This window comes from Molothrus ater, chromosome 10 (genome assembly GCF_012460135.2).
Source record: "Molothrus ater isolate BHLD 08-10-18 breed brown headed cowbird chromosome 10, BPBGC_Mater_1.1, whole genome shotgun sequence".
Taxonomy (NCBI): domain Eukaryota; kingdom Metazoa; phylum Chordata; class Aves; order Passeriformes; family Icteridae; genus Molothrus; species Molothrus ater.
Window position 1 is genome coordinate 8,820,270 of NC_050487.2, and position 13,273 is coordinate 8,833,542.

Below are 13,273 nucleotides of genomic sequence, written 5' to 3' on the forward strand. Positions count from 1 at the left end.
TGTAAAAGAGCCAGAACCTTTCCAGACCACCTACTGCAGGTCATAACAGGAGCTCAAGAGACATTTCAAATGCCCAGATAGTGTGCTGAATAGTAAAGGCTTTCTGTGTATTTATGTGACATGTAATGGTCATTTCATGGAGAAGGAAATAATATGTTATCAGACAAACCAATGCTGTTCCCCACAGGGGCGTGCCCTGCCTTGGAGCCTGCCTCTTTCTTTGTGGTTGTCACCATGAGAGATGGAGGGGACTCGTCTGCAGAGCTTCCCAGAGCTCACCTTGGAAGGTTCCATTTTGTATTTTTTCAGAGCTTCATCATCAAGCCTGTCTCAGCTGGACAGATCATTTATGTTCCTCCTGCTGCCAAGAGGTACAGATGCTCTTAATTATGTGAAGCCAAATTTTCAGTTGTAGGTAATGCAGGTATTACACTGATTGACTTCAGCAAGCTCTTTAGGTACCCCCTGCTCTTAAGGGTAACACCAGTTGATGTTCTTATGGCCCAGAAAACCACAAGTTTATGCTTACAACTTAATTTGTAGGAAAAACAATATATTTCAGAAGAGTCATCTGTAGAAGTAAAAATATGTTTCCAATTAGTATGACTTTATCAACTGTCACAAAGAAACAAAGTCGATTGTCCAGAAATAATTTATTCATCAACAATAAAACACTGAATAGAAAAAGCCTTGTAAATAAAACTATATATATATAATGCTTTATTTTTTTATTCGATACTGCACAAAAACCACTACAGACAGTAACAAAATAATCCAATTAATCTTAAAAATTTCAAATTATAATTGTCACTCTTCCTTTATCATGTTTTATTAACAATGCAAAGGTCATTTGTGTGTTTACATATTATACTTTTACTTGATATCATTAAATTGTTTCTTAAAACACTTGAAGCAATTTGTTGTTTGCCCCATAATTTATAACATATATCAATAAACAATATAACAGCTCTGAGAAAGATATGCAGACTGTTCAATGGTAAATAGTCTACCATAGGTTGTTTAGTGTGAGAGCAGGAATAAATCACAACTGAATTGGGATAGAAGTCAACACATTGAAGAGAAATAATGCTTGGGGAACAATTACATGTTTTCCATTGCTCGCTTGGTGATGTGATCTCTTTCAAGCTCTGATTTCTCCTGTTTTAGGTACTCCAGCACCTTTGCCAGCATATCCTCATCCAGGTACTGCCTGGTTTGTGTGTCATCAGCCTCCCCAGCCATGGAGAGCCTTTTGCTGAGCGAAGCCAGCTTGGCAGCCTCCTGTGGTCCCAGCTGGTTGAGGTGCTCTCGGATGGCCTGCTCCAGCTGCTCCTCTTCCTGCAGGTTGCTCTCAGAAGCTGCAGTGGGGACTCTTTTCATCTGGTTGGTATTGATCACCTCGGGGTATTTTGCCAGCACCTTTGCCAAGTAATCAGCCAGCTCTTCATCCTTCTCATTCAGCTTCTCGTACTCCGCTTGTCGCCTTTCCAAGTCGTTCATCCAGGCAGCTTTAGGGAACAGGTGCCCTTTCAATCTTCTGGGAATGTAAGACAGTCTTGGCAAGTCATTTTCTTGATTAAGACGATTTAGTAAGTAGGAGGGATTCTGGTTAGCTAAATTGTCATTTCCCAGAAGGCTGACAATATCTTCAATATTGAGGTCTTCGGGTAGATTTTCTGGAATAAGAGGCTGCTTCATGTACCCGTTTTTAGAGTTTATATTATTTTTAAATATATCACTCTGTCCTAGATTGGTTTCAGTTATCTCGTCAAGGTCTTCTGGGAATTCCATTTCCTGCTCAGCTTCCAACCTTTCACTCTGAAGCTGCTTTTTTTCTCCAGCTTTCAACATGTCTATTAAATCCTCAGGAGGAATTTGCAAATTCCTTGAGATTTCTATCAGCTGAGCTATAGCCTGAGGATCAAGTTGTTTATCCAAAAACATGGATGCTCTTTTTTCCTCAAGTTCTCCTCCAGTCCTTAATTTCCTATTCCCAGCACTACCCATCAGCCTCTTCAGGTAGTAATTCATTAGTTTTGAAACATCCTCTGACACTTGATCTTTATTTTCTCTTCTTATTTCATCCTCAAGGAAGCTGAGTTTTCCTGATCTTTTCATTTCGTCGTCAATCTCCTCTTCATGTTTATCAATTTCCTCTTTGCTGTCTTTTATCTCTTCCTGAGTTTGGCTTTCCACTTTTTCCTCTATGGGGTTCCAGTCTTCTCCTCCAACCACATCTTCATACGCGATGTTATTCACTTTGTACACATCATCTTCATCATCTGTATACAACTTCTGGTCCTCATCCAGCCTTTCTTTCTTGTGGTTACTGGGCCCTGCCATCTTGCCCAGCTCCTGGAACACGGACTCCAGGGTGGCGAGGCTCTGGGGGGTGTACTGCTCCTCCACGATCTCGTTGGTACGCTTGAAGGGACTGTCTCTTGAACCCTCTTCATAGTGCCCAAGTGGCATCTTGAGGTACTTCTGCCACCTCTCGGGCCACTTGTAAGCCTCGTAATCATCAGTTACTCCAGCTGGAAAGTTGTTATCTGAGCCTAGACCGTAGGGTTTATTCTCCTTTGGGCCAGCTTTTGACTCCTTCTCGGCTTGCCGCAAGGCTTCCAGCATCACTTTAACCCACTGGGACTCATCTTCAGTCAAAGAATCCCTCACATTATCCGGGAGGTGAAGCTGGTCCTTGCTTTCTCTCTGTGGGAGGAGGTAGGGGAGACTTTGATAAGAGTTGTAGTCAGGGCTGCCTTCTCCCTTGTTGGTTTGCTTGCGCAGGTCCTCTATGTATTCCAGCGCTTTGATCATGTCGGGATTTGGGAGCCTTGGTAGGTTTTTCATTGCATAGTCTGGGTCTTTCTGAAGCAGCTGGTGCTGCTGGAAGGAGGCTGCATCAACCCAATAGATTAGGACAAAGAAAAAGGTGAGAGCACAGGCTGCTCCAGGCTGGAAGGTTTTACTTTCAGCCATGTTTAAAATATTTCCTTTAAATAAAGAAGAAGAAGAAGAAGAAGAAGAAGAAAAAGAAGCTGTTAACATATGGAAACAGGCTTAGAAAACAGAGCTATGCAAGAAATTTCTTATCTCTATGCTCCAAGTACTTGATGAACATTAATTGTCCAATGGCAGCACCAAAGTACAAAATACCAACCCTGTATAACTCATGAAATGCCCATAGACACACCCAGATGTCATTTTGATCATGAGAACAAAGCACCTAAATGACAAAATTGGTGTATCCATACATTTAAATGCTGCTCAAAATACTAATATTAAAGCGACAGACAGAAATATTTTGTGAGATTTCTCCATAGGGCATCTCATTTCATGCCAGGACTGCTGAATGGTGCTGTATATTGCTAACTGTAATAAAATTATTGGGATGAAGTGAACATGACATATAAAATTACTTGCAAGTTTATTTCTGTCATTACTGATAGTACTGAAGCTATTATTTCCTTTATTTTGCTCTTCCGTATTAAAAAATTATTTGTATTACAATGGAATATCCGTTAATGATTCTATGACTCATCTTCCTGGGGCAATGATCTCTTATATGAGAGGAAAAATATAATTTATCCTAAAGGTATAAAATAATTTTACTGAATCCTTGAAAGCCCATCTTAGAAACAAGCTCGAGTAGGTAGGTTCTGAGTGGTGATTTCATTCATTTGCTTATTCATTCACTCCAGGAGAAATTGAATCAGGTCCCAGGACAGGCAGAAACATGACCACTGGCAAATTTGGTTAGAATAGATCAGTAGAAGTCCAGTCTGCCCAGCTTACACCAGACAAAAATAAACTCTGGAACAGAACCGGGAAAAATATGCTTCTGACAGAATTAAGATGATTACAGCATCGCTGTGCATGAGGATACAGCTGCAAAAGCCCAGCCTTGCAGGAGCTGGGCACCCTCCCCACAGCACAGGGGAAATTGCCATCAGTCATTCCCCAGGACACTCTCAGGCACTGGCACACTGGGGCCACAGGACAGATTGGACTCTTTTCTGACCCACTTGCATTAACAAATAAAGTACAATAATGAGAAAGGAATTATAAAGATATCCACTGCTTTGATTAATTGACCTATTTTGCTTCCTTTAGTTTTTGGCTTGGTAAATCATCCTGCTGAGACTCTGGTGGTTCATGAGAGCCCAAAAGAGCTGTGTACACCCATGTTTACCCACTGCTGGAAGCAGAAAGTGAGCATGAATGCGTTCATTTCAGCTCACTTGTAGAGTTTTCCACTCCATTTTTGTCCTTGACATAATGTGACTTAACTAAATAATTAAAGCCCTATCAGTTCAGAGAGCTGCTTATTTTCCCCCCTTCAGTATGCATGAGCAGGCTAACAGGCATAATGGCAAACAATTTCCCCAAACATTTCTGACTTCGAGCCTGGATACATTTGAGGATTGATTTCACAAATGATTAGTGCAACAGCTAATTAGACAGTCCCACCCTCCGGATTTGTGTTTGCCCTGAGTCAAAGCCAACACAATTGCTTCATTTTCTGTCACAGAAAAGGCATTAGCCCTGGACATAAATGTATATTAAAAAACCCCAAACAAACAAACAAAGAAAAAACCAAACAACCCCCCCCCCAACCAAACATCACCTAATTTTCTATTTCTGTAGCAAATAAGTGAAATTAAGGCTTTCTTTTCAGCAGACTGGTCATTAACAGAGTTCGTTTGATCAGCACATGAGAAACTGTCCTTTCCAAGGGATGGGGGAAGGGAGAGTCCTATAATCATCTGCCAAGCACCTCCCACTCACAAAGACCAGGAACTCACCCTCCTTCTCTGCACACAATTTGGATTGTTACAGCCTTTGCAAGGGCTGTCAGCATCCCACTAAAATCAAAATGTGTGCAGCCAGGCAAAGTTTAGTTTAGTGTTTGTTCCACAAGGATGTTGCTCAATTGGGTATTTCCTTTGCAGGAATAACAGATCATTGGCTCCTCTCTACATATTTTCTGTGCATTTGCCTCCAGGTCAATTTTTACTTCCAATTTATTGCTGGATGATGTTTGAAAGCTTTGTCAAACAGATTTGGGAATGATTTCTTTCACAAGCTATCAGTTCAGGTCGGAAATCTTGTCGTTAAATATACTGCGCTATCCAAGGTAAGAGGATTCCTCGCCCGTCTTTCAGACTTTAATTCCACATTTGCTTTTGAAATAGGACATTTTAGTCTATCTTTAGGAAATATTGTAAACATTCTCTTCTGTGCCTCTCAAAGGACAATATGCTAAAACAGCTCTGTTGTCTTCAGATCGATAACTGTGAAGCCAGTCTAGATGGAGAGCATATTTGCTCCTCTATTAGAACCTAACAAACAGGAAAATCATCTTTTAGCCAACAAACGAAGAAGCTCCTCTTTACAAAATGAGGCAACCATGACCAAAATTTAACACATACAAAGGCAATACGGACTGCAAAAAGTTCCCTGAAAAACAGACACAGAAAATATCTTGTTTCTGGGATGTTTCCATGGTAGCAGTAATTTTCTCTCTCATTCTCCTGGCAGTTGTTTCTGATGTGACTCTAATGTTTCCAGTGAAATTTAGCTATGAAAACTCATAGGTTTTTCCTATAGATGTGTCCCTGCTCTGACAGCCTTAGGTGAAACATAAGAGCAGTTTTCCACAGGGAAAATAAATATATCATGCACTCTCCCTCCCATTTCTTTTTTGCAATAAATAACACGACTGCAGCAAATGTGCCTTGTTTATAAGCGTCTCTAACCTTTTACCCTGTGGAAGGAACTAAAAACACAAACAAAACAGCAACGAAGGGTAAAATCCCAAACCCACGGCAGTCCTAGTGACGAGAAGGACTGTTTGCATGCGGATCCATCTGGGAAGAGGCTCGGAGGGTGTTTGATCCGAGGGAACCCCCCGCCCATCCCTGAAGCGCCGTGAGCGGGCATGGCTGAGCCCGCTGCTCCCGGGAGCGCTCCCGCTCCGCTGCCCGCCCGAGCCCGGCCGGCGCTGACAGCGCACGGACACGACAGATCCGCATTTACACATACATACATACATACATGCATCTTTATATGTGTATAATACTCATAGTGACAGGGGCTATGTGTTATATTTTATAGAGGTGTGTTCCCTTGCAAGCCCAGCCCCGGCACCACCGGCTCTCGGTGCGACTTCACCGCTCTCTCAGTGTCGGATCCTCCTGCGCAGCCCTGGGGCTCCCCGCATCCTACATCCCAGTCTACATCGCTATATCCCAATCTACATCGCTATATCCCAGTCTGCATCCCTGCATCCTAGAGCCCGACGGCCCTGCAGCCCTACCTGCGCTGCCGCCGCTCCGCCGCTCCGTCGCCTTCAGCACCAGGACAGCGCCCGCTTATACCGCCCCGGCCGCGCGTCACGGCCCCGCCCCGCCCGGTCCCGCCCGGTTCGGCACCGCCCGGCCCCGCCCCGCCCCGCCCCGCCCCGGTCCCCGCGGGGCTCTCCGCGACCCCCAGCCCGGGCACGTCCAACCGGCAGCGGGAAAAGGAGGGGATGGAAAAAAACGGAGAAAAGTTAAAAAATACAGAGGGAAAAAAGGACGAGGAAAATAAAGGGAGAAAGCAAAGCAAGGAAGAAAGAAGAGGGAAAGGGGAAAAGATTTAAAAATAAAAAAGAAAGAAAAAAGCAGACGTGATACAGCCAGTGCCTTCTGCTTCTCAGGCTGGGAGGAAGGACTCGATAAACCCGACCCAGACCTCGTGGGGTGGGTGCAGAGCAAACCAGCAGCAGGAACACGTGGAATGAACCCCGAGGTGGGTGCAGCCCAGCTGTGAGGATGACTCTGCACCCCAGGGTCAGTGTGAGTGTGCCTGGCTGTGCCCGTGCCTTGGCAGGAGGCGGCCTTTCAACAGCTATGGCCAGCAGGGTTTTTTTATTTTTTTCTCTTTAGTTCATTGAGCTATTGTGGCACATTTCTGGCTTTGTCACAGGGCAGGGATAGTTCATGGCCTCTTCATCAGTTGTAGGAGGCTCTGGAGCTCTGGACCAACAGAGATGGATGCTGTTGGTCCAGAGCTCCAACAGCAGCTGGAGGGGGAAGGACACCCCTCCATTGTTTGTCTGAGGTAGATGGAAAAACTGAAGCCCATTGGGGAAATAGAAGGCAGAAGGTTCCTCCTGCTCCAGCAGCCCCCATCCCAGCCTGTGTGCCCTGGCTGTGGTGGCTGTGACAAGGGACAGGGGCCAGGCTGGCACTGCTCTGGATGGGGATGGAGCCAGAGAGATGGCACTGCCCATCCCTGGGGCACTGCCAGGTGCTGCTGAAAAGGCCCTCAAGGTTTTACCTCCATTTTCAGCACTCAAAAAGGGCAGCACTTGCATGCCTGGATCAGTGGGGTAAGTAAATACCACCATGCCATAAATCACAAAACACAAGATGCTTCTTGTGTTTCAGAGTTTTAGCTTGCTCCTTCTGCTTCCTTTCTATTACAGAAAGGTTTTCCTGCTTTGACTTTTAAATAAGGATTCCTTTTCCCCCAAAATAAATCTTTCCTGACAATTTTGACCTTTTACAGCACAAAATGCAAAAAAACCTAGGATGAATGTACCTTCCAAGCCAATAAACATTACAAAATTAAATTATTGTAAGAACAGTAAGCTAGAAATAATTGTAGCCATGAACAGACAACAAGAAAATCCTGGCTGCATTTGCTGCAGCTGACACAGAGATCTGGAAATAGAGATCTTGTTTCACCTCATGTAGTTTTATGAGTAAAATACAGTATCAGTTTTTGTGCTGAAACTCTTCAGCAGCAGCTTTATTCTGGCCCCAGATTCCATCCAACACACACATTTTCATTACCAGACCCAGGAAGAAAAGAGCCCAAGAATTACTGCATTAGAGCCTGTGCTGGCAGCCCTGAGGAAGGGGAACAAAGGCGCTGCTGCAGTGAGCTGAGGGCAAGGTCCAGGTGCCCTCTGAGCAGCTGGTCCTGTATTGCTGAGCAGCACATCCCCTCCAGCAGGGCTCTGAGTGCCCACAAACAGCTCTGCAGACACTGCTGCCACTGGTGCACCTCAGCCCATGGACACAATGCTCCATGTAATCAAAACCAAAACAAAATAATAACAAAAAACACCCATCAGACAATTACTCCATTCAGACTTTCAGGAATTTTCTTGTGCTTCTGCAGGTGTTCCCAACAGGCTCTCGTGCATTCAGTCCCCAAATGACTCATACTCATGGAGCAAATTCTTTCCCATGAAATCATCCTGTTGTACCCCATCCATCCATCCCTGATCTTCTGCATTAGAGCACATTTCAGACAACCCAAATTATTTGGCTTATGCGAGAGATTCCATCCTCCTTAGCCACTCACCTCAGATTTACAGCATATAAAGTCAGCCAGACACTTGGCTTAGGTCTCTGCTGTGGCTATTCTGGGTTCAGTGGATAAAATTTTCCAAAGGCTCTCTACAATCCATCTGTCAATTTTACTCCATATCAAAAAATGTTGCCTGGACTTTGTGCTTATGATTGGCTGCATCCACACAGTCCTATAAGGAGGAGCCCTAAAAGTACATTACTGAATCTACTTTTTTTGGTCATATTAAATGTACAGCATTCTTTTCCTCAGAATGAGTCATGCAACTGAAAATTGGATCTGTTCTGTCATCAGAAGTTCCATGGCATTTTGTACAAGAGTAAGATCACATCACAGCATCTCTCAATTTTAGGAAACTGCACTAGAATTAGCTCAATACCAACTACTTAAGCAAAGGAGCAGGGGTAATCTTGTTTTTCTGAGTGAATTTTGACCATGTGCACCCTTTTGTGCATCCTGGGAGCAGCCCAGCTCTATCTGCAGTGATTTCTCTGAACAGCTTGCTCTCCCTCACCTAGTCATGCATCATGAGAAGATAAAAGTTAATCAACCCTGCACCTTGCAGCAAAAGGCTTTTCTTTCATGTCATGCAAGAGAGAGGGCATGGGGCTGGGAGGGGAACTTCACTGCAGCAAACAGAGGCTGGAGGGTTCCAGCCCACTCTGGTTTGTCATACCCCAGCTGGAATATCCTCATCCCTACAGTCAGGGGGGAAAGAAAAGCCGGGAAACTTGTCTTGAGGAGGAAGCATGGTCTGGCAAAGGGCCTTGAGGCCACTGTCCTTGTGCCCAGGCCCCAGGACACACCAGAACCACAGCAGCTCATGGACCATGGGCTCCCACCACACCTGCCCAGCTCCAGCAAGGATGGAATGATGATCTTGCTGGGATAACCATCCCAGCAGAAACAGGAGGCAGACATTTGCCTTTTCTAAACACCAGAATGGTTTCTGCCTTCTGCAGCTCTGGCTCTCTCCTCCTCTAATTGGTGCCACCAGGATCAGCACTGCTTAAAAATAAAGCAGGGTTATGTCAATATTGATTACTTCCCTCCCTTCTTCTGTTTCTAGTGGCAACTAAAAATAATTTACAATTCATTACAGACATGGCATCTCCTGCAGAATAAATGCCATTGTCACATTTAAAATTCAGTCCATATCTGACTTGAATATCTTCATTTACTCTGAATATAATGAGAAAGAGGAGGTTTTCTTTCCTCTGAAAAAGCTCATCTGCCATCATAGATACAGATTCATTTAAATTATTTTAATTTTAAAATACTTGAACTCTGCTTGTATCAACATCAGACTCGTCATTTTCTCCTCATTTTGCATGCTTGAAAGATCAATCATATTTGTATGCAAATATTTTTGGCCTCCCTAAATTTAGTGCACAATAAATGGCTCAAATTTCATTTCCAAAGCCATAAGGGGAAGGATAAATACAGCATTGTAAGGAAAAAAATAAGGGTTTTGCAGTTTTTAACCACAGTCCTTAAAAGCAGGAATGTCAAGGCAAGCATCCACTGGCTGTAGATTACTGGGCTTTATTCAACACTCAACAAGATTAAGCAGGTTTAACACCAGCCTGCCCTACACACCTCCCTGAGGGGACATTTCAAGAACAGGAAAAGCTAAGGAAAAACAAAAAAACCCAAATCTGGACTTTTATCCAACATTTACGAGCTCAGGATTTCAGGCTGCCTGCTTATAAAACAATAACTAAAGAGGAGCCTTAGGCAAGGCTTGGCTGCCCCCCTGCACACGGGGATCATCCCTTCACTCCAGGGCTGGGCTCAGCTGTGCCACCCCTGCTCAGAGCCCTTCCCTAGGGCTGTGTAACCCCCCAGTGCCTCTCCAGTGCCTGCAGGAGGAGCCCAGCCCTGCTGCCTCACTGCTGCTACCTGCCCAGTGACCTGCACTTCCTATGGGATGCCTGAAGCTCGGGATAATCTCTCCACCCCGTAGGAGAGACCCGCTGCTCATGGGATCTACCAGCTCAGCCAGGGCCAGAGGGCCAGAGAAGCCTGGGCTGGAAGAGCAGCAAAAGCAGCAGATGAATCAACAGGGAAAGAGTTTGCTGCTACACTTGTTCCAGTATAGCAGCCTCCACTTTGAGTACCCTGCACGGGAATAGCAAAACATCAACGGATTAAGGAATAGATGCCTTCTCATAGAAGCACAGAATTATTTTTATCTCCAGGCCTCCCACACACATACTCACATATTTTCTCCCGTGGAGTTTCAAGGCTTTTCACAAGCCTGTGACATCTGCTTACCAACATTTGGTGTAAAAATATCGATATCTGCTCTGCATAGCTGTTCTGAGTGCTACATTTACCAGCCAGTAAAGATCAGGAGTCTCCTGGGAGCTGGCTGGATCAAACTGTCATGATTTCAGCACTGCTTTGCGTCAGACAGCAGAATTTAAAGTCAAAACACAGATAGTTCAGGGAGGAAGACAATGTGAAGCCCTGAGTCATACCCTGCTGAGGGTGAGGAGAACAGATTAATAGACAGCAAACATGAATGAAACTGAAGGGCTCATTTAGTCATGCGGCTGCTTCTGAAACCCAAAATAGGATTTATTTTTAGTCGTCGGGCATGAAAAGAGGATTTCTTTGCACTTTGCCAAGGAGAAGTTGAGAAAAGAGTTTTAATTAGCATGGGGCAAGCTCCCCTTTGCCTTGACACCCCGAGGGCTCAGCTGCAGGACTGGCTGTGCTCAGGCAGGGGCTGCTGCTCTCAGCCTGCTCTAACAATTCGTCATCCAGGGCATGCTGCACGACCCAGCAGCTCTCAGCATCATTCACATATGGAAGAGGCAGCTTTTACTCCAGCCCCAGCCCACTCTGCTAAAGCTGAGGCAAAATAGTCTGCTTGTAGCCAGGGGGGTTTGTCTGGGGAGCTGCTCTGCTGCCCACTCATGGCTCTTGGGGAAAGGAGGCAAAGCAGCCCTGTCGTGGCAGTTGCAGAATGACCCCAAATCGTTGGAGATTACATAACTGAAACCCTTCAGAGCAGCAGCAGCCAGCAAAACCAGTTTGCCTGTTCCTTCCCAGTGCATGCCACCTGCTCCTGTCAAGATCCTCAGCTGGTGTGAGTGCCCAGCCTGGGGTATTGGCCACCTTGGGGTACCCAGCTCAGCCAGGATTGCCCTTCAGTGATGGTTTCTCATGAGAGAACACAATACTTTTACATGGGAGGGAAAAAAGTTTGCACAGCAGTGATCTGTACACACATTTATGTGAATTTTCATTTTAAACAAACAGAGAGAAGTGCTTTCACAGCTGTGCATAAGATTAGGTCCATTATTTAGTCCTCTGCTAGTCATTCAGCAATTCTGCTCTGCAGAAACTTCATGATCTTGGGGCTAAGTCATTTCTATTCCTTACTTACATTAAACCCTCATTAATTTTTACATTAATCACTCATAAACATGAAGAAGCTCAGTGATTTTGGATCTCTGTGTCTCTGGCAGAAAAGTGTCAATTTTGTTATCTGCTGCCTTGTCTGACAACACAGAATGGGGGTTAGAGGAGCAAAATTGCCACTCCAAATTAACTCTTCTGTGCTTCCTCTTTTTTTTGAGTCAGCCATTCCCAAAGCACGAGCCAGCATGCTGGCATTACTGCACGTGGGCAAAGGTTCTTCCATCCCCAAGCCATTAGGGCAACAGGTGCCTTACCAATGGAGCATGTGAGAGTTTATGTGCTGAAGCTAGGAGGGCAAAAAGCCACGCTCTGCTCTGTGCCATAAAACATTATCACCATTTTCTCGTGCATTGTCCTTGTCAGGGTCATTTGTTTCCCTGGTTTCATCACAACCCATTTTGTGGCCATAGGTTTGTCCTTTGCTCAGTATCTATGTGTGTGAATTCCAACCCTATTGCTACAGTAATTTGTACAGATCTGGGTCAAAATCAAATGCAGTATTTGGTCAAGAATGTGACAAAAATAGGTGAAAGAGACTCAGGGCAAGGCACAGCACAGAGACAGTGTTATAGAATTCCCTCCTTCTACAAGAAAAGAGGAAACAATTTGATTCGTTAGCTTGTGTGGACAAGGCAAAACCACTTCATGCCATGCCCTTTTTAAAAAATATATACTAAATTAAAAGTTTAGTCAACATAATTATGAGTGATTGCATCAAGAAGAGAGCACAAATTCATGTCCTTCCACGTGGTTATGGCTATTAGCATTTGTCACATCAGCATCAAAGCAGAAATCTTGTTGTTTTAGGGTTTGGCTGTGCTGACTTTGAATTTCAGGATATAGACCCAGGGAGAGCTGGCTGCCTTCAATGGCAGCTTCCCTTCCTCAGTGGAATGAAGGCAGGTCCAGAGTCTCAGTGCAAAAAGCAGAACAGATGCAGGTTAATCATTTACCCCCCTGCTGCAGGCTGTACTCAGGAGTGAGCACTGAACCAGCACAGCCCACTGACCCACTGACACCCACTCCTGGGTGCTGAGGGTTTAATGCCATCAAACAGATGTGCAGGAGGCAGATTGTGGGCAGCAGGAGACAGAAATCAAACAATGATCTGTGAGCTGCACAATTCCTCAATGGACAAGTGTACATGGAAAGGCACCATGCTGGGCACAACATGGCATCCGTCCACTGCAATATTAAGAGCTCTGTTAACATCTACAATTTGCTTTTTCTTATCACTCAGTCATGAAAAGGTCTCTTGAGGCAGGAAAAGACTGATAGGCAGGCTGCTCCCTTCTCTGGCAAAAGTCAAAATACAAGTGGGACATTGTTTCTCCAAAAAGCCTCCAATCTACAGGACCACTACTAACATTTCTGCAAGCTGGGAAGAACATTTGTTTGGATGTCCAAACTGTTTTAGATAGCAGTCTCACATCTCTCTCAGCTATAAGAGCCTTGACTGGCAAGTAAAATCCATATA

General features: G+C 44.7%; 1 protein-coding gene across 1 annotated transcript; it reads right to left on the reverse strand.

Annotated features, from left to right (window-relative positions):
- Positions 1 to 634: 634 nt before the first annotated feature.
- On the reverse strand, positions 635 to 6,408 carry SCG2 (secretogranin II). The gene is made up of 2 exons (XM_036388839.1): positions 6,320 to 6,408; positions 635 to 2,993 (listed from the first exon to the last, which is right to left on the reverse strand). Exon 2 carries the CDS (start codon positions 2,977 to 2,979, stop codon positions 1,102 to 1,104), a length of 1,878 nt encoding a protein of 625 aa, XP_036244732.1. The 5' UTR covers positions 2,980 to 2,993; positions 6,320 to 6,408; the 3' UTR covers positions 635 to 1,101.
- Between the last annotated feature and the right edge of the window lie 6,865 nt (positions 6,409 to 13,273).

Bases quoted from the DNA above. Each gene is read 5' to 3' on its own strand.
- SCG2 (XM_036388839.1), bottom strand. From the start codon at position 2,979: ATGGCTGAAAGTAAAACCTTCCAGCCTGGAGCAGCCTGTGCTCTCACC.